This window comes from Durio zibethinus, chromosome 6 (genome assembly GCF_047325235.1).
Source record: "Durio zibethinus cultivar Kanyao isolate XHJ-2024 chromosome 6, ASM4732523v1, whole genome shotgun sequence".
Lineage (NCBI taxonomy): Eukaryota > Viridiplantae > Streptophyta > Magnoliopsida > Malvales > Malvaceae > Durio > Durio zibethinus.
Genome location: NC_143167.1, coordinates 31,674,860 through 31,698,883, shown reverse-complemented (window position 1 = coordinate 31,698,883; position 24,024 = coordinate 31,674,860). Strand labels below are relative to the sequence as shown.

The 24,024-nt window shown below is 34.1% G+C and overlaps 3 protein-coding genes across 8 annotated transcripts; 1 reads left to right on the top strand and 2 right to left on the bottom strand.

Moving 5' to 3' along the window:
- Positions 1-550: 550 nt before the first annotated feature.
- Positions 551-14,708, bottom strand: PEX4 (peroxin4). Of its 4 annotated transcripts, none has more exons than XM_089762937.1 (6): positions 14,574-14,708; positions 14,270-14,348; positions 13,988-14,107; positions 13,778-13,906; positions 12,905-13,034; positions 551-818 (listed from the first exon to the last, which is right to left on the bottom strand). In XM_089762937.1, exons 2-6 carry the CDS (start codon positions 14,273-14,275, stop codon positions 784-786), a joined length of 420 nt encoding a protein of 139 aa, XP_089619063.1. In that variant the 5' UTR covers positions 14,276-14,348; positions 14,574-14,708; the 3' UTR covers positions 551-783. The 4 variants fall into 4 exon arrangements, with proteins under 4 accessions (XP_089619063.1, XP_022730178.1, XP_089619062.1 ...); XM_022874443.2 differs by having other exon boundaries at positions 551-795; XM_089762936.1 differs by having other exon boundaries at positions 551-795; positions 14,556-14,607.
- An 81-nt stretch (positions 14,709-14,789) lies between these two features.
- Positions 14,790-16,107, top strand: LOC111285158 (uncharacterized). Of its 2 annotated transcripts, none has more exons than XM_089762938.1 (3): positions 14,790-15,061; positions 15,313-15,383; positions 15,910-16,107. In XM_089762938.1, exons 1-3 carry the CDS (start codon positions 14,898-14,900, stop codon positions 15,927-15,929), a joined length of 255 nt encoding a protein of 84 aa, XP_089619064.1. In that variant the 5' UTR covers positions 14,790-14,897; the 3' UTR covers positions 15,930-16,107. The 2 variants fall into 2 exon arrangements, with proteins under 2 accessions (XP_089619064.1, XP_022730182.2); XM_022874447.2 differs by having other exon boundaries at positions 14,798-15,061; positions 15,265-15,383.
- A 1,367-nt stretch (positions 16,108-17,474) lies between these two features.
- LOC111285153 (TOM1-like protein 9) lies at positions 17,475-23,715 on the bottom strand. 2 transcript variants are annotated; one of them, XM_022874438.2, is made up of 10 exons: positions 23,398-23,715; positions 22,480-22,558; positions 22,247-22,345; positions 22,050-22,163; positions 21,699-21,856; positions 20,910-20,991; positions 20,422-20,507; positions 19,794-19,985; positions 18,838-19,301; positions 17,475-18,575 (listed from the first exon to the last, which is right to left on the bottom strand). In XM_022874438.2, the coding sequence occupies exons 1-10, from the start codon at positions 23,496-23,498 to the stop codon at positions 17,995-17,997; spliced, it is 1,956 nt and encodes a 651-aa protein (XP_022730173.2). In that variant the 5' UTR covers positions 23,499-23,715; the 3' UTR covers positions 17,475-17,994. The 2 variants fall into 2 exon arrangements, with proteins under 2 accessions (XP_022730173.2, XP_089619059.1); XM_089762933.1 differs by lacking the exons at positions 22,480-22,558; positions 23,398-23,715 and having other exon boundaries at positions 22,019-22,163.
- Positions 23,716-24,024: the final 309 nt, after the last annotated feature.

Genomic DNA, 24,024 nt, shown 5'->3' with positions numbered 1-24,024 from the left:
AACTAGTTGATTATAGTTTGATTATAACAGGTGGAAATTGGAGAATTGAATAAAAAGATAAGAAAATGATGGACCAAATCAAAACAAAATAAAGTTGTTCATCAATGTTGCACTCTTTAATTTGAAGCTTTTAGGCATGTCATGGTGTCGTATAAGCGAGGTTTTCGCCTTTTAGAGACTTTGAGATTTGAGAGGGTAGGTTGGGGGGCCTAATTGTGGGGCTTGGTTGAGTAATTAGCATTGATATTCTTTTTTTTTTTTTTTCTTGTGATTGGGGGAAAGCAATAAATATTCAACATTTATCATCGAATTCTCCCGAGTAAGACAAATCTATGGAAAAACCAGAAATTTAAAATTGGCCTATCCCTCAATTCAGAAAATTTCCCCATTACTTGTCTTATTCCTTTTTCTCAATCGAGTCAAGGCAAAACACAGTGGGCAAGATAGCTGGAATTGCAATTGTAACAATCTCATTTAGACAACTAAATTGTCCAGGGTAATGCGTGTTGGTCACAAAGAGATAGAGATGAATGTTTGATTGCCTCAGAAATAAACTTCAATGAGAAGCTATAGCTAAAATCTATATTTTGGTTCAGAAAAGCTGGAAATACTCTTGAATTTCTATCACAATGTTTGAAAAGCACAATAGTGAACAGCAATAATAATCCGCTCTTAAGGTTTAAGACAGGTTTATAGCACCATAAGTTTATCCTTTTTTGGGCATGGCAGCAAGTCTGGTATACATTCTTGCCATAGACTGGTATCCTCTGATATCACCAGACCTTAAAAGATTGCCTGTCCACAAGTAGGAAGGGTGTCTGTTAAGGATAAAATCAAAAACAAAAATAGCTCAAAATACCATAGTATAAGCCAATACCGGTGCCAATATATCAAAGCCCGAAGAAAACACTAACAATTCCAGTTCAACATCTAATCTACTTGCAAGAAAGCAAGAAAAATAAAAATCGGAACAACAATGAGGGCAGAAAAAAAAAAGATACTGCAGAGACGTGGCAAAACTGGTGACTTCTTCAATGCTTATTTACCTTTTCTAAGGAACAATAAGATATCAATTTCACTTTTCATTACTCAAGTTCACCAAGGCCATACTATTTGGCCAAAAAGACATTTTTGACATCATTCCCTGTAAGAAAGAAGTGCATCCTTCGAGATCCATGGACTTTCTCACATAACAATATACATGCAAATCCACTTAAAAGTAATAAAAGAAGAATATGTGTATAACATCTAGATCCAAAAATCTATCTTTAAACATTGATTTAAAGAGTCACCATCAATTTTTTTTATCTAGATGTGATTGACTACCTAAAAAAACTATCTTTTTAGGAAACGTCTAAGTTTAAGGATCTCTAAAAGAATAAATTCGGTTCTACTAACCAGAACAGGGTTCGAGAGTTCGGTTACGTGTGAGAAATGTTATAGCACCTTCACAACGCCATCGAAAAATGATACCAGCTTAATTTTTTGTTATCCAATAAGACTTAAAAATTTACTAAATAATTAATTATTAAAAATTATTCTCAATTAACTCTAATACTTTTAGCAAAAAATTGAAAAAATTTCCTCACCTCAAGAGTATGTAAGAAAACTACTGTTTCACTTGCAGAGACTCCATCGTCGGATTATTTAACATTAAAAAAAATTCAAGAAAATAAAAAGAAAAAAAAAACATGATTGCTTTTGTACAGAAAAAATTGATACTTTCAACTTTTTCTCAAAATTTTTTTAAAAACTTTAATTTCGAAAAAAAATTGATACTTTTAATTTTTTCTCAAAAATTCATTTTTGAAAACTTCTTTTTAAGGAAAATTGATACTTTCAACTTTTCCTATCAATTTTCCTCAAAGATATTTTTTTTGAAAGCTTATTTTCAAGGAAAATTAATACTTTTAACTTTTCCTCAAAGATATTTTTTAAAAAAATTTGTTTTCAAACAAAATTGATACTTTCAAATTTTTCTTAAAAATATTTTTTAAAAAAAACTTATTTTCAAGAAAAATTGATACGTTCAACTTTTCTTCAAAAATATTTTTTTAAAAATTTTATTTTGAAGAAAAATTGATACTTTCAACTTTTCTTTAAAAACATTTTTTTTAAAATTTATTTTTAAAAAAAATTGATACTTTCAATTTTTTCTCAAAAATATTTTTTAAAAATTTTATTTTCAAGAAAATTGATACTTTCAACTTTTTCTCAAAAAATATTTTTTAAAAAATTTATTTTTAAAAAAAATTAAAACTTTCAACTTTTTCTCAAAAAATATTTTTTAAATATTTTTTATCTTCAAGGCTCATTTAAAAGATGCTTGACAAATCAAAATTTCCTGTGAAACAGTTTAAACTTGGTGTCCAACACGAGAACAAATGAACAGCTTTCTACACCACATTTGCTTACGAGATGGTGACGGATTTAAGTGCATCGATTCTTGGCCCTTTGCTTTCTTTTTGGCTTGTTACATTGCCTAACTGGTTTTCTCTCTTTCACTTTCTAGTTAGCGCTTTGTCCCATAGCTTCTACCAGTGCTTGATAAAGGACTGGTTACGCAAACACCAAGATCGAGGAACATCTAATCGGGAAGTTAAGAAATATCCCCCCTTGTCCGAGGCAAGAAAAGAGGCGACGGTAGTAAACGAAGGCAGGAAAGCTGTCATAATCAAACTAGCCGGCAACAGGATTGGACTACATATATAATGTTCCAACAGAGTCACATATCTCCTTTTCAACAACAAACCTAGTCACTTCAACCACTAGGCGAGGCGTAGCATGGGCAATCTCCTAGCAACCTTCCAGTACTGTTATCGTTGAAATTGCTCTATCTGCAATCAAGTTGCTTGAATGTAGTGCCAAAGCACTCAAAGCATCAGCAGCGACCTTTTGCGTCACCCAATCTGTGCTCCCAAGTCATTCATGGATGCTTTGTAGCAAGGATTCCAAGCTTTGAGGTGCAATTGTTCCCACCTGTGACAAACTCGCCACTACCGGCAAAAGGGAAGCCTTAGCCATAACATTTTGATTATTCAACAGCTTGTAGATCCTTGGACACAGCTTCTGAAAAGCAACCAAAAAAGGATCAATTGCACATTCCACCATCTTAGCTATACACGTTGCTGCACCAGATTACACCCCGCGTTAGTGACTCGACCTTGTACCGCGACTTGCACACTAATAAGGTAGCGTTTCGATCCTACCTCGACGTAACAAAGTGGAGCGCATTTTCCAACATGTTCTCCAAAACCTGGTCCAAGTACGACGACTGAAACTTCGAGTGACCCACCATCCAGGCTGCTGCTAGCTGGAGCTCTTCTTGAAGCAACTTGCCCATTTTTGAAAGCACCAACTACGAAAAAATCCCAATCATCAGAGATTTCAGATCTCCAAGAAGGTCCCCTTCCCATCAAACCTGGAGCAATTCCATCATATTGGAAAAATCTTTCTCCCAATGGAATTCGCCCACTGAACTTGGAACTATAGTCAGAGAAGCCATTATACTTTCCTAAAGGTCTTTAAGCACTTCTCGGCTCATGGATGAGGTGGTCACCAGGATACCAATCCTGCTTCCAAGTTGGAGTTTCACAACTAGCCCGTAGGTATAAGCTAGTACAGCAAAGTAAGAATGAAGGTCGAGGTCAATAAAGGGAAGGTTTCCCACCAAGGTGAAGCCTCGAGGGCTTGGTGACGCTGGGGGCTTCCCTTTTTGTTTTGCTTATGTTTTTTCCCTTTTTTTTTCTATTGCTGTGAATTATAATGATATATAAAACCAAGTGATTGTGTTTCAATTCAATTTCGATTATCATCAAAAGCTAAAAATTAACATTTATAATATTTTTTTATAACAATCATCACCAAGCTTAATCTCATTCTTTTAGCTTTTCTTTTTTTTAAAAAAAAATTTAACCTGATTATGGAGAAAGAAAAAAAAAATAGATAGACCATAAAATAAAAAAAATGATAAATATGAAATAAAAAATCTAAAATAAAAAAGAATAAAAATCCCTATGACCAAGCTTAAATTAGTTTCAATTGACAAAAGACCCTGGACAAAATGAGTATTTACAGCTGCCCTCTTTGCATATTTTTTGTGAAAACAAAAATTATGCAAAGACGTAAACACCCATTCAAGACTCAACTGAATCTTTTTTTTGCCTTTTTTTTGCTTTTTTTTGTTTTTTTTATTTTTATTTTTTAAATTTTGATCAAAGCTCCTCTAAGCAGACGCTCAACGACTTTGAGAAACATAAACAAAGCCCCTATAAACAGAGACAACTTATTTTTTTATTTTTTTTAAAATTTTGATCAAACTCCTCTAAGTAGAGGCTCAACAACAAATACTCAACTTTGAAAAAATAAACAAAAGCTCCTCTAAGCAGATGCTCAACCACTTTGAAAAAATAAATAAAGGCTCCTCTAAGCAGAGACTCAACGATTTTGAAAAAATAAATTACTCCTCTAAATAGAAGCTCAATGACAGAGACTCAACAACTTTGAAAAAATAAACAAAAGCTCCTCTAAGCAGAGCTCAACTCCTCTAAACGAAGGCTCAACAACTTTGAAAAAATAAACAAAAGCTCCTCTAAGCAGAGCTCAACTCCTCTAAACGAAGGCTCAACAACTTTGAAAAAATAAACAAAAACTCCTCTAAGCAGAGGCTCACAACTTTGAAAAAATAAATAAAATTTTTAAGCAAAAGCACCATGACTTCAAAAATAAATGCTCCTCTAAACAGAGGCACCACAACTTTGAAAATTAAATTGCTCATTTAAATAGAGGCAACCACGACTTTGAAAAAATAAATTGCTCCTCTAAACAGAGGCATCACAACTTTGAAAAGTAAATTACTCTTTTAAACGGATGTAACAAAACTTTGAAAAAAAATAAATTACTCTTTAACCATCATGTTCAAAGGAGTTATAGATCGTGACTGAAAAAATTTTGTAATGAAAACTCAAGAATTCACAATTTAAGTTCAATATTTGAGATTAAGATTCGCAAGAATCTTTCAACTTCATAAGAATTTACTGAAATTTGATTCTCAAAATTTCAGTTTCATTCAAATTTTTAATATCACGATATGTGCATTTGCAGCTTGCAAGACTCGTATCCAACATTTAAAGATCCTTATTTGAATTTTGAAGATTCACATCCAAAAGTTCAAAGCTTTTCAAAAGTTCTCATTTGACAAACTTGGAATTCATATCCAAAAATCTAAAGCTTTTCATTTGAATTTTGGAGATTCACATAAAAAAATTCAAAGCTTCTCATTTGAGTTCAAAGGCTCACATGTAATAAAACTTAGAGTTTCGCATCTAAGTTCAAAGGTTTTCATTTAAAACATTAGAAATTCATATCCAAAAAGTTGAAGCTTTGTATTTTGGATATTCACATCCAAAAGTTTAAAACTTTTCATTTGTTCGAAGATTCACATTCGACGAACTTTACGATTTCACTCCTCAAAGATTCTCATTTTGAAACTCAAAGATTCTCATTTGAGTTTTCAAAAATTCTCATCAAAATATTCACAATTTTGTTTTTCAAGTGACTCAAAAATTTGTATGAATGAATGTTATGACAAAAAATGCAAATACCTTCTTAATGATGCAAATACAACCTAGATTCTCATTGTGCCATGCATGTCCAAACATCAAATTATGTGAATGTACTATTTAAATAACGATGCCAACATGTTACATGTAATGCGAATGTCAATAGTGTCATGAAATCCTAAATAATTATGGAATATGAGCCTCAAGACCCTACCATCTCACATTCTTCCCTTATTTAGCTTCTCAACATTTTGGAACAAACTTCATCAACTGATCATCATTGTTTCCATTACTTGACCACCATCCGAAGGTTTCTCAGCGCAACAAATTTTACCTATTACCCTACATGCCAGGCTTATCAGCACTAATCATTTCAAAATAAATTTCATGTTCTATTACTTGATCATCGTTCATAAGCTTCTCAATACTAACCATTTCAAAACAAATTTCATCATCTATCACTTGATCATCATCATAAGCTTCTCAGCATCAGTTTTGTCTATTGCTCCATATCATTTTCATCACTTAACCATAACTTATAGGTTATATCAACCAATACATCTCCATATTCATCACTTGATTATACCATTTTTTAACATTTACCCATCTTTATTTTATTGTCCAATCCATCATCATATTCTCTATTTGGTCACATCATATCTTTTCAAATCATCTCTTTTAGGTTTCTACCATTTCTTCATTTTGTTACCACCATCATCTTAGAATTCTCTTTAAAGGAATGCAAGATTTTTTTATGCACATTGTCATTCATTCATCATCATTTTAATTTTTGACAATTATAATGCACTCATACATTTTCTTGATTTATTCTATGGATGTAACAATAAGAGAACATAATGTGAATTATGATAAAGATAATCAATGAAGATCTATTTTGATACAAAACAAATGAGAAAGAAAATAAATTGGATACACGTCATTGGGATGAATGGTATATCCAAATAATGAATATTCAGACAATTCTCAACATTAATCTAGGATTCTTTTTCAAAAACTCATTCCATTTACTGTTGAAGTCATTTTGAGCTTGGTGAACCTTGCCCCAGTATTTGAAAGATCTTCAAATGTTTTTGATCTTTCATCCATGTGAACTATTTAACCTAAATCTTTTTCTATTCAGATCACCTTTTCAGGTTTTCAATTTGAATCTTTTTTTTCATTTTTCTCATTTTTATCAATTGTTGATATCTTTTCACACATCAAACTTTAAAACAATGTAACATGATTTCATTGTTTCATCATGAGCATACTTTTCACTCAATATATGATTATTCAAGTTGAACATTCACACTTGATCCAAATAAATTTTTCAAGATTATAATGTCAGTCAATGTGAAAGCTCATAAAAGAAATGAATATAATAAGCTCAAAACATGTATTAAAAAAGTTCAAGACCAAAAAATCATTTGATGCAACATAACATTTTACCCCCACATCATTTCATTACTTTTTTCTTTCTTCACACAAAAGATTCTCATTATTTTACCCCAAATAATGTGTAACATTTAATTTATCTTTTGCTTTTCTTTCTCTTTTCATCTTTGAGACCTTTTGTGATATTTTTTTTAAAAAAATTACCCCTCAGTACAAAAAGTGATCCTTAGTTGGGGTTTTTCAAAAAAAAAAATCATAATAGGCTCAAAAGAATAACAATAAATGATTTTTCGAATGATAAAAAAAAATGATCATTTTTCATCTCAATTGTGAATACCTTCTTGAACATCATCTATTGAACAAAACTCATGAACCTGTATAAAAGATTACACATCTTCAAGACATCTATTTCACCTCGATAACAACTTACTTTTTTGCTCAAATCATCTCCTCATATTAATGTGAATGAGTTCTCAAAATTAAATCCCAGAATTATTGTTATCATTGTCTAAATATTCATTATTTGAAATTTGAGAATGAGAATGTAAATTTATGAAAAATAATAAAGCATGGAGTAATGGTCGAGTGAAAAAAATAATGTAATGAAATGCATTTACTTGCCTTTATTAAAATGATAACAAGTGAAATCATATTGCAAAAAAAAAATCCTAACATTACTTTAAAAGAACTCTTAAAATGATAAATAGCATTCAACCAGTTTTAACATCCTTCTTTAAAATCATGCCCCTGTGCAATCGGGTGAAGGATTTTTATCTCGCCCCATTGATTCATTGCGACTCTTCAGACCTTTTTGAATTAACATATTCTTGATTCTCATTCAAAGCATTGACATAATTATGCAATGGATTACCACTAATATTAGGGGTTGTTGCTCTTCCTTGATCAAAACTTACAATCTCATCCTTGATTAACCGTTGCACCTTATGCTTTAAAGCAGTGCAATTTTCAGTGAAATGACCAACAATTTCATAGTGATAGTCACAGTGAACTATAGGATCATACCATTTAGGATACGATGGCTTGAGTAGCTTCACACAACTTGAAGGCAATCAAGTGACTATTATAAAGCTCTCGGTATAACTTCGTATAAGTCATGAAAATTGGATCAAATACGAGCTTTTCTTGAATAATCCGTTACTTTCGTTAACCACTTTTCAGGCTAATAGGATGAATTTAGGATCTTGTAAAAGTTTAATTGTTAAGGTTGTATATGAGTGCTTGAGAGATAAAAATGAACTGGTATATGGATGAATTAAGTGATTGTGGGATTGGTTAGTATGGATAAGATGAAATATGAAAAGTAATTTTAATGTGGATAGGATTGATATCACCTAAACTATCTGTCAAAGCCTACAGCTTGAGCTTCAATCTTTTTCTTCTTGGGTGCTTTCTTGGTTTCTCCTCTTTTCAACTTACCATTTTTAATAGCATTCTCAATGATTTCGCCTGAAATCACCATGTCAACGAAATTTTTTGTGACATTTTTTATCATTTTTTTATAATAAGAGGATTTTCAAGTACTGACAAACAATACGATGATCTCCTTTTCAGTCAAAAAAGGTTGCACCTGAATAGCCATGTTCTTCCACCTCTAGGCATATTCTTTGAATAATTCAATTGCTTTTTTCTTCATATTCTGCAAAAAAAAACGATCAAGAGCCAAATCTATTATATACCAATATTGACTAATGAAAGCATGAACCATATCGCTTCAAAAACAAATGCAGGTCTTGTCCAACTGCACATACCATCTAGCAGCAGAGCCTGTTACGTTGTCTTGAAAGATGTGCATCAAGAGCTTTTCATTATTGGCATGGGCAACCATTTTTCGACAATATATAATAATGTGAGTTTTCGAACCTCTTGTACCATCGTATTAATTAAACTCTGGCACTTTAAACTTCGAAGAGATAACCACATCCGAGACTAAACAGAGTCCATCAGCATCGACAGAACCATAAAAACCCACTTCTTCCACTACTCGTAGCCTTTCCTCTAACAAATTTATCTTTTGTTTAGCTTTTAAGGCTTCTACAAGCTCTCTCTTTGAGCCTCAAATTTTTTTATTCTTTTAGATCATCTAAATTAGGGACTAATATTGGTTCTATTACCTTTTCAATAAAGACAGAATTTATATAACTTTGGTAATGTCCTTGATTTGAATCTCATGGCATTCTAGGATATGTATACCCTACAAGATAATTGAACTGCTGTGATAGTGGACTTTGTGCAGGTTGAATTTGATGTGGCTTGAAACCAAAAAGGTACAGTGAATCATCCTCCTTTTGTAGATGATGATCTTGTTGGCTAACATTCTCCTCTATTACCTTCACCTTGTTTAACTTGTTCAAAACCTTTAAAATCTTATTCAACTCCCCTTCTAACTTCTCTTGAGCTTTCTCTATTCTCTCAAGACGATTGAAATTTTCTTGTTCCATTAGTCTGGCTTAAGCTCTTGTATTGTATTGATGAATGGGGTTGCTTAGTGGAGCTATCCTTAAACCTTTAGCACCACAATTATGATTAAAAATGCTATGCTATGCGTTATGTATGATACGTTAATACACGAATAAAATGTACATTTTTACGGATAAAATCTAATATGAAATGGATGCAAATGATTATGTTAAAACATGATCATGAAAATAATACAGATGCATAAAATCAGACAAATAACATAATTTCATAGATGAAATGAAAGTGATGCCGATGCATAATGTTGCATATGATAATAAAAATGATGTACAAAGTCAGACAATCAAAATGATTAGATAAACATTCTTCTTGTGTCCTAATTTTAGGGTATACCTATCATTAGGTAGAAAAAGCTTTATCTTAAGTTTAGGCACTTCTAAGGTTCACTATATGTGATTCAAGGTTAAAATCTAAATGTTTTCAAATTGCTATTTACATCATTGTCCATCACATACTAGTACCCCAATCTTCACCCATTACAGACTACAAGAGAAAATTATTCAATATGAGTGAGTATTTCGCTAACCACTGCGGAGGCATTAAACCTCACAAAAGCTATAAGTACTTTACTCCCTCATAGAGAGACGAAACTTGGGTATAAAGCTCATGTTATATATATGCATATGAATGACATAATTAATAAAGTAAATAAACATGAATGAATAAAAAATCTATACAAAAAAGTTTAATTTTATTAGACTTTTGGATAACATAAATTTATCCACTGGCCTGACTCTCAGAGATCTCCAGTGGAGTCACCAAACTGTATAACGTCTAGATCCGAGGATCCATCGTTAGTATTGACTTAAGGAGTCGCCATCAATTTTTTTTATCTAAGTGCGATTGACCACCTAAAGAATCTATCCTTTCAGGAAACGTCTAAATTTAAGGGTCCCTAAAAGAATATATTCGAGTCTACTAACCAGAACAGGGTTTGAAAGTTCGATTACGTGTGAACAAAATTATAACACCCTCACAACGCCTATCGAAAGATGGTATCAACTTAATTTTATGTTATTCAATAAACTTTAAAAATTTATCAAGTAATTAATTATTAAAAATTATTCTCAATTAACTTTAATACTTTTAACAAAAAATTAAAAAAATTCTCACCTCAAGAGTATGCAAAAAAACTACTGTTTCACTTACAGAGACCCCATCGTCGGATTATTTAACATTAAAAAAAATTTTAAAAAATAAAAAAAATGATTGCTTTTGTACCAAAAAAATTGATACTTTTAACTTTTCTTCAAAATATTTTTTAGATACTTTAATTTCAAAAAAAATTGATACTTTCAATTTTTTCTCAAAGATATTTTTTTTGAAAGCTTATTTTCAAGGAAAATTGATATTTTCAATTTTTTTTCAAAAATATTTTTTTAAAAAACTTATTTTCAAGGAAAATTGATACTTTCAACTTTTTCTCAAAAATATTTTTAAAAAAAATTATTTTCAAAGAAAATTGATACTTTCAACTTTTTCTCAAAAATATTTTTTAAAAATTTTATTTTCATGAAAAATTGATACTTTCAACTGTTCCTTAAATTTTTTTATCTTCAAGGGTCATTTAAAAGATGCCCGACAAATCAAAATTTCGTTTGAAACAGTTTAAACTTACTTGGTGTCCAACACGAGAACAAATGAATAGCTTCCTACACCACATTTGCTTATGAGATGGTGACGGATTTAAGTGCATCGATTCTTGGCCCTTTGCTTCCTTTTTCGCTTGTTACATTGCCTGACTGGTTTTCCCTCTTTCATTTTCTAATTAGTGCTCTGTCCCACAGCTTCTACCAGTGCTTGATAGAGGACTGGTTACGCAAACACCAAGACCGAGGAACATCTAATCGAAAAGTTAAGAAATATCCCCCTTGTCCGAGGTAAGAAAAGGGGCGACGATAGTAAACGAAGGCAGAAAAACTATCCTAATCAAACTAACCGACAACAGGATCGAAATACATATATAATGTTCCGACAGAGTCACCCATCTCCTTCTCAACAGCAAACCTAGTTACTTCAACCACTAGGCGAGGCGTAGCATGGGCAATCTCCTGGCAACCTTCCAGTACTGTTATTGTTGAAGCTGCTCTATCTGCAATCAAGTTGCTTGAATGCAGTGCCAAAGCACTCAAAGCATCAGTAGCTGCCTTTCGCATCACCCAATCTGTGCTCCCAAGTCATTCATGGATGCTTTGTAGCAAGGATTCCATGCTCTGAGGTGCAATTGTTCCCACCTGTGACAAACTCGCCACTACCAGCAAAAGGGAAGCCTTAGCCGTAAAATTTTGATTATTCAACAGCTTGCAGATCCTTGGACACAGCTTCTGAAAAGCAACCAAATGAGGATCAGTTGCACATTCCACCATCTTAGCTATACATGCTGCTGCACCAGATTGCACCCCGCGTCAGTGACTTGACCTTGTACCATGACTTGCACACCAATGAGGCAACGTTTCGGTCCCACCTCCACGTAACAAAATGGAGCGCATTTTCCAACATGTTCTCCAAAACTTGGTCCAGGTACGAAGGCTGAAACTTCAGGTGACCCACCATCCAGGCTACTGCTAGCTGGAGCTCTTCTTAAAGCAACTTGCCCATTTTTGGAAGCACCAAATACGAGGAAATCTCAATCATCAGACATTACAAATCTCCAAGAAGGTCCCCTTCCTCTCAAACCTGGAGCAATTCCATCAAATTGGACAAATCTTTCTCCAAATGGAATTCGCCCACTGAACTTGGAACTATAGTCAAAGAAGCCATTATATTTCCCTAAAGGTTTTTAAGCACTTCTCAGATCATGAATATGGAGGTCACCATGATACCAATCTTGCTCCCAAATTAAAGTTTCACAACTGGCCCGTAAGTATGAGCTAGTACAGCAAAGTAAGAGTGAAGGTCAAGGTCAATGAAGGGAAGGTTCCCACCAAGGGGAAGCCTCGAGGGCTTAGTGGTGATGAGGGCTTCCCTTTTTGTTTTGCTTCTATTTTCTCCCCTCTTTTTTTTTTTTCTATTGCTGTGAATTGTAATGATATATAAAACCAAGTGATTGTGTTTCAGTTCAATTCTGGTTATCATCCAAAACTAAAGATTAGCATCTCTAATATTTTTTTATAACAATCATCACCAAGCCTAATCTCATTCTTTCAGCTTTTCTTTTTTTTAAAAAAAAAATTAACTTGATAATGGAGAAAGAAAAAGAAAATAAACAATAGATAGACCATAAAATAAAAATAAAAAAATGATAAATATGAAATAAAAAATCTAAAATAAAAATGAATAAAAATCCCTATGACCGAGCTTAAATTAGTCTTAATTGACAAAGGCCCCGCACAAAATGGGATGTCTACAATATGTGTAATCAAGATTATATTTAAGATAATCTTTTAACATTCCCCTCAGTAAATTCATAATGTTAAAAACAGAAAAGAAAAACATTAAATAAACCACCTTACCAGAATCACAATTAAGTGGGCTATCAGGTTCTGGATGAGCCATCAAAGCTATTATAGCCCTACAAACAGACTGAAGAGTCCAAGCAGGGCTCCATGCATTCTTCAATATATCAAGGCAAATCTCTCCTGTCTGTATGACAGATTAATAATAAATAAAGACTAAATTCTGAATAGAGCATCTTGGAATTATGACATTTCACTTATTAATAATCTCTAGACCTATCAGAAGTCAGATTCCTACAATATATATGGCAACAGAATGAATGACCAAGGTCTGTCTTTTTCCACCATTAAAACAAGTTCTAGAGCAGAATATTCATTTATATAGAAGATTGTACTGTTACTGCTTTTTATTCTCAAGCTCTGGCATTATGATCCAATTTCTCCTCCCTAGATTTCTGTTAATTAAAATGAAGTCCATAGATGGATAACAAGGTTTTGCATCAACTTGGAGAAGATAAAGTTTACTAAATGAAAGCAGAATTTTCCTTAGCCTCATACAATTATTTGGTGGAAAGGGTTCTAACAAATCAATCCTAACCCTCTTTCACCGAGCCAGATGAGCTGACAACCTTGACTACTACATCGGGCGGATTAAATGAAATACATTAATATATGCAGTATTAAGCAGAAACTAAAAGGTATTATGGTGAATAATTACCGTTTCTCCATCAAGATCTTTTGTCTAGGCAGTCATGGCTGCCAAGTTTAAAAACACCAAGTATCCCAATTCACCAAAGAAGGAACAGAAAATCATCAAATTTTAATCAGATATTATGATGCTATCTTAAGCATTGACACACATTTTCTTCCATTTTATCATGTTACAATTGAAGCAGAACAAACAAGGTTATCAAGCCAAAGAATTCATACCTTAAAATGCACATTGGGATGAAATATTTTTGTCAAGAACCGAACTTGAGGAGGTTGCAAAGGGTACTGCTCAGGAACAGCAAAAGCAAGCTGGAACACTCCACCTTCATAAGGAGTCTCAGATGGTCCCTATATTAAAAGATCATATAATTCAGAAAAAATAAAACACAATAACAATGTCAACCATATTTTCTTCTACTTTGAACCAACCTTGATAAGAGCAGTCCACTTAAATATGTTAGAATCATCGCAAACTAGTTGAATATCGGGATCGGCAGCCTTTTCTCTCTGAACCTCTTTGTATTCCTTGAACAACCTTGCTCTTGATGCCTTCATATCAAAAGATTTCAACTATATTAATCAAGGAAAGAATTGCTTTTGACAAAAGCAAAGATAAAATTCTTTAGTAATCACCATTTAATTGATTAAATACACAACAAAATACATAATTAAACCAAGAAAATTCAGCAATCTATGTAAATATCAACTAACCTGCATTTTTTGTTGCTCGCCGGAAATTGAAAAATACTTCAAAAAAATTTATTTATTTATATATCAGAGTGACAAATATCTGCGAAATTGAAAGAAAAAGTTAAATTTGTTAACAATTTTACACCACAAAATTAAGAGTGTATTATTGGAAATCAGAGCCATAAGGATTTGCGGAAATAATTAATTACCGACGGTTTGTTAGGAATCAGATCAAATAAGATAGGGATTAAAGAAATTAATTAAATTGATAATTAAGAAAAAAAAAGGAAAAGTGAGCTTATTGAACCTGAATCGGTGAGGTTACCTGAGAAGAGAGAAAAGGAAGCTTCTTCCAGTCGGGTTTGATTTGGACGATGAGAATAGAAAAGAGGAGTTTTTTTTTGAGAAAAGAATAAAAGAGAGTTTTGATTCTGTGTGTAATGATCTATTTTTATTTTTATATCAACGGTCAGAAACTGCCTACGGTGTTTGACGCTTGACCCGACTCGAATAAGATAAGACTCTAGTAGGATGATCTAAGATACGTAACCAAACATGGTCAATGTGACATGAACCCTAGAATATAGAAGAGCTTAAACCCTCTGTAAGAGCAACTTAAAAGGATCCGAAAGGGAAAAAAAAAGTTTCAATGGCTGGTTCGACGATTCTCACGAGATTATCATCGGTTCGATTAAAGGCTTTTCCTCCCAAGCTTAAAAGCAAGAAATCAGTGTTACCCACTATTTCTCCATTGAATTCGAGCTCTCAGCCTCAGGTTTCTTCTTCAGTGAAGCGCATTTCTGGGATTCCAAGGTGAGCTTTTTTTACAAGTTTTGGTCTCTAAAGTTATAAAATTTACTATTCTCTTTCCTTTTATTGTTTGATTTCTGATAGAAATGATTAAAGGGAGTTGAAATGGATGCAATTTACAAAGTTATGACATTTTTTTGTGCTGAATTTGTCGGCTTAAGTAATATAGCAGTGCTTCTTTTTCCCTTATTTGCTTGGGATTTTAGATTACCAGTGGAGCTGAGCTGCTTAATCTCAATGATGCCATTACACAGTGCAGTTGCTTCGGCTCGCCTTAGATCATTTCTTGCCATAGAATCTCAGAGTTGGGGTTTGATTCCTCAAGGTTTCTCTCTTAATAAACTCATTGAATGATTTTTATGTTTGTGGTATCCAGTGTTCTTTGTTTTAACATTGCCATATCCAAAGCTTATTAATACAAAAAAATGGGCTGATTAAAGCAACATGTTGATCTTTAGAAAAGCTCTTCATGGATGGTAGCCAAATTGGCTGCGATGCATCTGTAGTTATGCATTTGCTTCATCTACTGGTGTTGAATTGTATGTTTTACATTTACACGGAAAAAAGGTTTTCTCAATACATTTGAATGTAAAATGTTATGCATAGAGCATAGTTTATTGCATATGTTTGTAGCCCTTGGTACATTCATTTTCTCAAGAAGCCTGAAGCATATATATGCTTGATAAAGTAAAACAGTTTATATAGTGATGCCAAATTGATCAAATGATGTTAAAGATGATGAATATATCGTTTATGTTGTTCTTTCTTTCTGAATGTTTGGCACTTGAGCATAATGATCGGTTACAAGAACGTATCACTTGTTCTAATTCACGTTGTCTTCATTGTTGCAGGTATCTCCATGCCTTTATAACAACACCCCCTTTTTGTGGTTGTTAATTTTGGTCAAAATGGAGTGTAGTTTCATTCTTAGCTCAAAATCTGTAAGGGTTAATAATTTTCTCATTGTTTTTTATGATACAATGAATGCTGGGGCTGTTGCTCAATGAGAAGCCAGATAGACATGAATTAGCATTAAGAAACTTTGATCCCTTGGATTGAGCCAAATTTTATCAGTTTCTGAATATGGTTCATTACTCCAAAAATTAATTGAAAGCAAGATTCTTGTTAAGGTTTATATTTTGTTCTACTTCTGCACGTCTCCTTATTAGTATCTATGATGTAGTAAATTGCTTTCGGTCGGCTAAGCCCAGTTACTGATAAGGCCTCACACTGAAGTAATTCCAAGAATGTGTAGGAGAAAAAGCGAAGGATGGAAGAATGACTAACTTGTCTCGCTGACTTACTTGGTTTAAGCAATCTGCCACCCCCTTCCCAATCTGACGAGCCCATTTTTCTATTAGAACAAACTGTTTTTAACCCATGTAATTTGAGGAATAGAAATCCATGGTTTTTGGTCATACAAGATTGCTTGCATATGCATTGCATAAGTAATGGGAGAATTGTTGTGCTTATGCATGCTTTCATACATAAAAATATTCATGCTAAAGACTTCCAAAGCTCACCAATGCAGTTTCCGGTTTGAGTTGCATATTTTATTAACACGTGTTCCTGGAAAATTTTTGGCAAAAAAAATCACAATCTGAAAATAGGAAAATAAATTGTAGTTGCTCGTATTGAATTCACGTAAGTGTTTACGATGGTTTCTGATCGTAAATTCTAAAGAGAACATCAATCATTGCAGCAAACTTCGTAAGGCAGTACATAACATATCATAATCGAGCTCAGCTCTCTTTGAACAGAGAACAAAAGTATGACGCAACAAACGTGGAATCAACCTATCAATGGTCTCTATATGGTATATTTCGATGGAGCCTTGGATCGAAAGGTGAACAAGGGTGGAATAGGCCTGATTATTCGAAATTCAGAAGGTGATATCATGGGGGCTAGTGTTGCTAGTATGGAAAGGGTGATTGGCCCGTTTGTATTAGTGGAGGCAAATGCTGCAGTTAGGGCTCTAGATTTTGCATTTGAAATGGGATTTCAGCTTATCATAATAGAGGGAGATGCCTTGGGAGTTCTAAAGAAATTAAAGTCATGGGAACCAGAGCATTCACCCATAAGACCAATCATGGAACAGGCAAGAACATAAGCTAAACGTTTCTCTAACCGTTCAGTTTGCAAATAAGCCGGAATGGGAATGCAGCAGCACACAAGCTAGCAAAGTATGGGGAACCGTAATGGGTAGAGGATGCTCCAGATTTTCTTTGTAATGCTACAAGCCTACAACTACTGCTTTTAATTTCGATTAATGAATGATTGAAATTATTTCCTTCAGAAAAAAAAAGGTCATAAGCGTAAGGGGGTACAAACTCATCATAATGTCCATACGATGTATAACAACAATAGACAAGGAGTTCTCTGTAAGGCAAACTGTGAACAAGACTTCAACAAGGAGTAGTCCAAAAACAAAATTCCATAATCTGTTCCACTGCCATTAAATAGGATTCTACACCACCTTCTAATTCAATAAGCCAGTAGCAAAATCCAAAAAGTAAAGTATTACAACAGCCTTACAATTCAAAATGCCTAGCAGAAAATGTAGGCATAACAGCCTTAAAACTTGCAAAGAAATTCGACATATTCATTCTATTACAAACAGAAATAAGATTTCCGTATGTCTTGAGCAAAAAAATGAGAACCAAATCTCAAAAAATCAACCTAAACCCAAAAGAGTTGATCTTTCAATTTTCTCTATAGGGACTGTACATGATTCCAATGCCAAACATGCAACATAAAATCTGAGTCAAGTGACTGGTGAAGTGTGTGTGTATGTATATAAATATATATAAAATAAAAATTTGAAAAATATTTAAGGAAAGAAAGAAATGAGAAAAAGGAAACAAGTTAGACACCAAAAAAAATGTAAAATAAAAATATGCAAAAAAAAACAAAAAACAAAAAAACAAATTCCATGTTCACATGCTACCCGCTCTTCCAGGAGTGGTTTTTGTTGATTTAATTTTTGCCATGTCAACAAGGTCTCCAAACAGCTTATCCTCTGGTTTTGAAGGCTTTTTGGGCGGAACATAAGATGAAGTGGAAACCTGGTAGGAAGAGTTTCTCAGCCTATTGTCATCTCTGACGGATAGCCCATACATTTGCTGATCAAGATACTGTTGCTGACCATAGCCATATGCTCCCATTTGGTTGCCATACATTTGTTGCGCATACATATAAGCCATCTGGCCAGCTGGCATTTGCTGTGGAAGCATGCCCATATACTGTGCTCCCAGGATTGGTTGGGGATGAAAACCAGTAAACTGGTTTCCCAGAACAGCCTGGTTATTAATTGCTGACAAATGACCGGTTGTGATTGGCTGAATGTACATACCCACCACTTGATCACTTCCCATATGTTGAGGTCCTTGAGGTTGGGCATGTGTTACGACAACTTGAGTAACCATTGACTTGGGATACTGAGCAGCTACAACAGGGCTGGAGTCCACTGACTGTGCCTCCCAGGGTGGTGGTGGTAGTGAGCCACTGCTCTGGGCACCTTCTCAACATGCAAAAATAAGGTTCATAAATTTTAATGTAGTAGTAGAAAGAATATAACAATCAGCCTGCCAAAGAAGCCTGGAATGTCACTACATGAATTTGGTGAGAGACAAAGATCATGAGGATGTATATTATTGATTTCCTAGAGTGAAATGTGGCATGCTATGACTACGTGTCTGTCCCTAAAATCAAAGAAGCGTCTGCGCCAAAAGTAAAATACTCTACTTATGCATAAAAGCCTATAATAAACAGAAACAAACCATAAACAGGTGAGGGGGGCTGCTGCCGAACCAGCTGACCATTCCAGGCTGGACCAGTGCCTTGAGGATAGGACTGCTGATATCGAGGTGATCCCATGTTTGGAGCAGTTCCATTCGCATGAAAATTCAGCTGCTGCTGCTGAATTTGAGGAGTCCAAGGATTGGTTTGTCCATCTAAACCCGAAAACTGGGTGTTAACAGAATCAGAGGTGTTGTTACTATCAGAGAACATATCAAAGAGAACAAGGGCATTCTGCTGTGATGCAGGAGTTGTTTGTTGTGGTTCTCCCAAAGGAACAAGGGCCAGTAAATTATCAGCCTTCGGTGAATTGTAGTCATCACCACTAAGCAGGTCCATTTTGGGATTGACTGCTGCTGGAGGAGTTGAACCCTTTGTAGATGGAGGAGTAGGAAGCAATAACTGATTAAATGGTTGAGAACTTGCACCAGTGCTAGTGGAGGATCTGAGAAGAAATCCTGTCAGATAAAGCTCAAGCTATCATAAACATCTGATCCAGCAATTCAGATAATGCAGAATTAAATGAATTTCAATTTCAATCCTAGCAACCTAAAATCTGATAAGCAAATCAGCCACTCCTCACAGAGAGAAATGCACTACTAATCAGCCACTCCTCACAGAGAGAAATGCACTACTAATCAGCCACTCAACATAATCAAGCACCTGCAATAAGGTAACTTATTTCGAAAAACACACCAACTAAATTCTACTAAACAAAACAAATAAATCAAATAGGTGAAAGAAACTTGTAAACAAGCTCCAGGATACCGAGGACGAGCATAATTAGCACCAGTAATGCTTAGGACATAAGGGTAATGCAGCACACAAAACAGATTTATTATTCTTAGCATATTCTATCATTTCAGTAGTAATACCAAACCACAATAATTTTTAATCACCAGATCCATGCATATCCAGTTCAAAGAAGCCTAATTACCTCCCATCAGACTGCTTGCTGCTATCCCCAGTATCAACTAGGGGGCCATTGACATTCACAAGTTCTCTTGCAGGTTCAGGCTTAGGTTTGTCTGCTTGAGAAGAACTCCCTGAAGCTATTGCTTCATGCTTTGCTAGTACACGCTGCAAATCATCATTCAATGCTAAACCTTGACATAGAAGTGACTCATCCCTACAAGATATAGAGAATCAAAGGTGATATGTGTTTTAAATGTAAAAATATTTCACACAATTCCTTCTACCATTCCACAGAGGTTAGAAACTAATTACCAATGCACCTCATACACCATAAAATGCCAGAATAAGTGACAATATCATATGAAATGCACACAAAGATACTCGTTGAGGTATCATAGAGAGGTTTAAGGAAAAAAAATTGAAAAGAAACAAATCAAATTCTTCACAGAGTGCTCCAGAATCTAGTCACCATAGCGCTGAGAAAAATGTACTTGAATAAAATAAGGAAGTCCTTTGATCTCAACACTCCTTAGGATTTCAATCACCTTAAGGGCCAAGTAAGAGACACACAATGCATAAAAAAACCACACAGAAAAGAATGTCAGCACCATCAAAACAGATGACAACATCAAGGTTGATTATATTCTTACGATGTTGAATTAACGAGGTGTACAACTCTTTGTTTGTAGGTACGGCACTGCTCCACTAGGTCAACAATCACCTCCTGCCCAAGTCCCTGAAATTGTAGAAGGAAAGATCACTAAATATCCAAATAGAAATTGAACTTAAAAAAAAAAAAACACACACACACACACACACACACACAACATGCTTATAAGATTAGTAGAGGATTTAGTAGCGTGAAACTTAATTAACTTTTAGAAGTTTTTCATTATAAGAGCTGGAAAAACATAAAGTTTACACTGAAAAACTGGTTCACAATCTGATCAATTTGAGCACAGCCAACCAAATTATTACACAAATGTAAGTTATACAGACTTCAGTAGTCACTTTAAATCCAATTAATGACTTATCACTTGGAAACTACATTACCATACCCTTGCGGGAATACAGAATAGTTTTAGCAAGTAAACACAATATCTTGCTTTTCTCTACATTTCAAATTGTGAACATATACCTCCTTGTTTCCAGGGTCTAATGCATTTAGCATTTCTGAAAGGACATCCATAATACCCCGCACATTCTGAATTTCTGTCAAACTAATAAATGAAACTCCAGTTAAAAGACTAGATGTGTCATTGACAATAAAATACTAAGTAGGAAACAGTTAATTAGCAATGTAATGTCACTGTCAATAATATGACAGAACAAGTAGTCCACATTTTTCAAATATTGTAAGAGTTATAATTTGTGGAAAGTCTCAACTGCTCTATTTCTAGGAGAAAAGAGTAATCATTGGTGTGACAACCCATAGCTATGTCTACCAGCTAAGGACAGGGAGCACTGATGACCAACACTGAGAAATTAAAACAAGTATGGAAATTTTCACCAACAAATACTTTGATCTCTCTAAAAAGTATATTAACGAGTGAATAAAAAGTTTGTTTGACAAATTTTCCTATTTTAAACATAGGAAAATATTAAATTAGCCATATGCACCAAATAAAATGGAATACTATCCTTTTTAACCGATTGAACTTCAATGCAAAACCCACATTGAAAAAACTTATCGCAATAAGTTTGTAATTTATTTATTAGATAATGATAATAAGAATTTATTATGAGAAGCAGACTTTTAATTAACCAGATTACTGCAGCATAATTTCAACAACAACGTCATTCATTAAAGGAAGTTTAAAAAAAATTAAAAAAGCATAGGGCATCACAGAACTGAATAGGAATAGTGGCAGACAAAAAAAATTACCATGCTTTTAGTACTCAAATAACTGAAGAACAACAAAAATACCTGAGGGTTGGGAACTCAGGCACCGCAGAAGACTCAGCCGTCTCGTGCCGATCAGAATTGCGAATATTTTGGGGATAAGAAGACAAAGGTTGTGTTTGAGGAGGAGTAAGTACGGGTGCAGAACTCTCAGATCTTGGGGGAAATACTGCCCCGGCACGCTGAGACAATAAACAGGTTACGCTCAGAGAAAAAAGAGGGAAAAGGCCACATTATGTAAAAGTACTACTTGCATAAAAGCATGTTTTGTATACAATGAGAAAGTCATGAACAAAGGATAGCATATGAGGAAACAATCCAAAGAAATGCAGCATGTCTCATACAGTTTGAGATGAGAGGCATCTGCAGACATACCAACAACTCTTGGTATGCAACATAATATTGTGGATATCTTGCCCTTGCTCCTCCAAAAGCTTCTTGCCAAGTGTCAATCAGAGTTAATATCTTCTCTTTGACATAAAAATCGGGCTACAGTTCAGCAATACAAAAACTCAGAACAAGTTTTGCTAGAAGAAAATAAATATAAAATGGGAGTTGAAATTACTTCCTACCCTTTTCTTGACTATTTTGACCATCTCGTGAAGAATATCTCTCTCTGCAACATGCATATGGACAATGTCCCCGCAATTTTTTACGATAGTTTCTAGTAGCTAGAACATAGGAAGTAGATCAAAATTTAAACATGGTTAGTTCTATGTAAGAAAAAGGGGATAAAATAGACAGCAGAAGTGATAAACGTATCCAGGGATTAGAAAAATCAATGTAAAAGTTCTCAGGAGCTTACAGTTAGAGCAAGAAGTTGAACTTTAGGATTTTTACTTCCAAGCTTCTTTTTTATGCCTTTCACAACATCTTTTGCTTGCCTGGTAAATAACCATCATATTAATATTAGATTTAGAAAAGTAAAGATAATTCTAACTTAAAATACATATAAATCCAGCCAACTTCCAGCTTCCCTCCTCTGGAGTGAGAAATTTGAAAAAAAAAAAAAAGAAGCCAATATTAACCAGAAAATGAGGAAACTAAACCTTTGGACCTTTTCTGCATTCACAAGAACTCACATTAACTAAAAAGCAATCAGAAAAAAGGACCAAAAGTAATCAACAAAAACACTAGTTTAAAACTTAGTTACAACTAAGCTGATCATGTAGAAGTAGCTAAAATCTAGTTCATATTTGAGAAATGAAAATTTAAACATTATGATGATAAGGGTCACAGGCATTAAAATCATCTATCACATAGTAACCTTTCAACTTTGAGAAAAGAAGCTGAGCTCCCTATAACGAGTCTATTTTCTACATGAAATTAAATCTTCTATCGATCAAAAAACGCCATATTTAAGAGCTTTATTATCAAATACATGGATGAATTAAATTACACATTGAACAAAGCAAACAAAGCAAACTGATCAATCCTGGAAAACTTCTTAAACCAAATCTCTCTCTTTAAATTTACGTACTATAAAGGAAAACTTATTATTTAATTTCTCTTAAATCTACAATTAGTATCAGAATAAGAGAGAACGATTTTTTTTTAAGGTAAAAGCAAATCGAATACCGAAACAAGAAAGAACACTAGATTCACAATCTTCATATTCATTCTTTATAGTCAAATTGAACAGCAATTATCAGTAGAATCATAAGAGCAATAACAACAACTTCCCAAAAAGAGAGGAGAGATTGGAATCCAGTGCGACGCATACCCAGGGTTGTGATTAAGCATGTCGCAGATCTCGATATTCCTAGCCCAATCAGGCCCGATCAGCAAGTCGCTCGTAGCTCTCTCCACCATAGAGTTCACCATCTTCGTTCACAAAAGAGCAATTCGCACACGCAAAAAGAAAAAAAGATCAATCCAATTCCGGTCACCGTCCAGCGAGATCGCAACGAACTGCAGGATATCAGGAGACTCCTCCGAAACACTCTCTCTTTATCAAATAAATCGAACAGTCCAAAAATCGGCAGCAGTTCTCTCTCTCTGCATCTCTCTTTCCCTCCTCGTTTCTTTCATCTTTTCTCTCTCTATGAGATGAAATCAAATAGTTTTTTATCATTCCGTTGAGAAAAATATTTTTGTTTTTTTCTCTTCTCTTTTGTTTTTTTTTTTAACTTCTTTAAATTATTTGGGAGGTGAAGTGAAAAAAAAAAAGACCAACCAACATGGACCACGTGTTACCATACACGTGCCTCTGACGTACTTATCCGGATACAGAATGTTTGCGGCCGACCGCTTACATCAAACGGATTTTTATCGCTCACTGGAGTCGGGTTTTCGTCCGATGGTATAAGCACGATGTCGTTTTGTCAGAGCGAACTACAAAGGAACTACT

What these genes read in the sequence shown, in the direction of transcription:
- PEX4 (XM_022874443.2), bottom strand. An exon ending in AGTGGACTGCTCTTATCAAG is followed by an intron (nt 13,907 to 13,987) that starts GTTGGTTCAAAG and finishes CTTTTAATATAG; the next exon opens with GGACCATCTGAGACTCCTTA. An exon ending in ATCCCAATGTGCATTTTAAG is followed by an intron (nt 13,035 to 13,777) that starts GTATGAATTCTT and finishes TCTGTCATACAG; the next exon opens with ACAGGAGAGATTTGCCTTGA.
- LOC111285158 (XM_022874447.2), top strand. Translation starts at nt 14,898, where the DNA reads ATGGCTGGTTCGACGATTCTCACGAGATTATCATCGGTTCGATTAAAG. An exon ending in CGCATTTCTGGGATTCCAAG is followed by an intron (nt 15,062 to 15,264) that starts GTGAGCTTTTTT and finishes TTGGGATTTTAG; the next exon opens with ATTACCAGTGGAGCTGAGCT. An exon ending in TTGGGGTTTGATTCCTCAAG is followed by an intron (nt 15,384 to 15,909) that starts GTTTCTCTCTTA and finishes TCATTGTTGCAG; the next exon opens with GTATCTCCATGCCTTTATAA.
- LOC111285153 (XM_022874438.2), bottom strand. Translation starts at nt 23,498, where the DNA reads ATGGTGAACTCTATGGTGGAGAGAGCTACGAGCGACTTGCTGATCGGG. An exon ending in ATGCTTAATCACAACCCTGG is followed by an intron (nt 22,559 to 23,397) that starts GTATGCGTCGCA and finishes GTTATTTACCAG; the next exon opens with GCAAGCAAAAGATGTTGTGA. An exon ending in AGCAAGCAGTCTGATGGGAG is followed by an intron (nt 19,302 to 19,793) that starts GTAATTAGGCTT and finishes ATTTCTTCTCAG; the next exon opens with ATCCTCCACTAGCACTGGTG.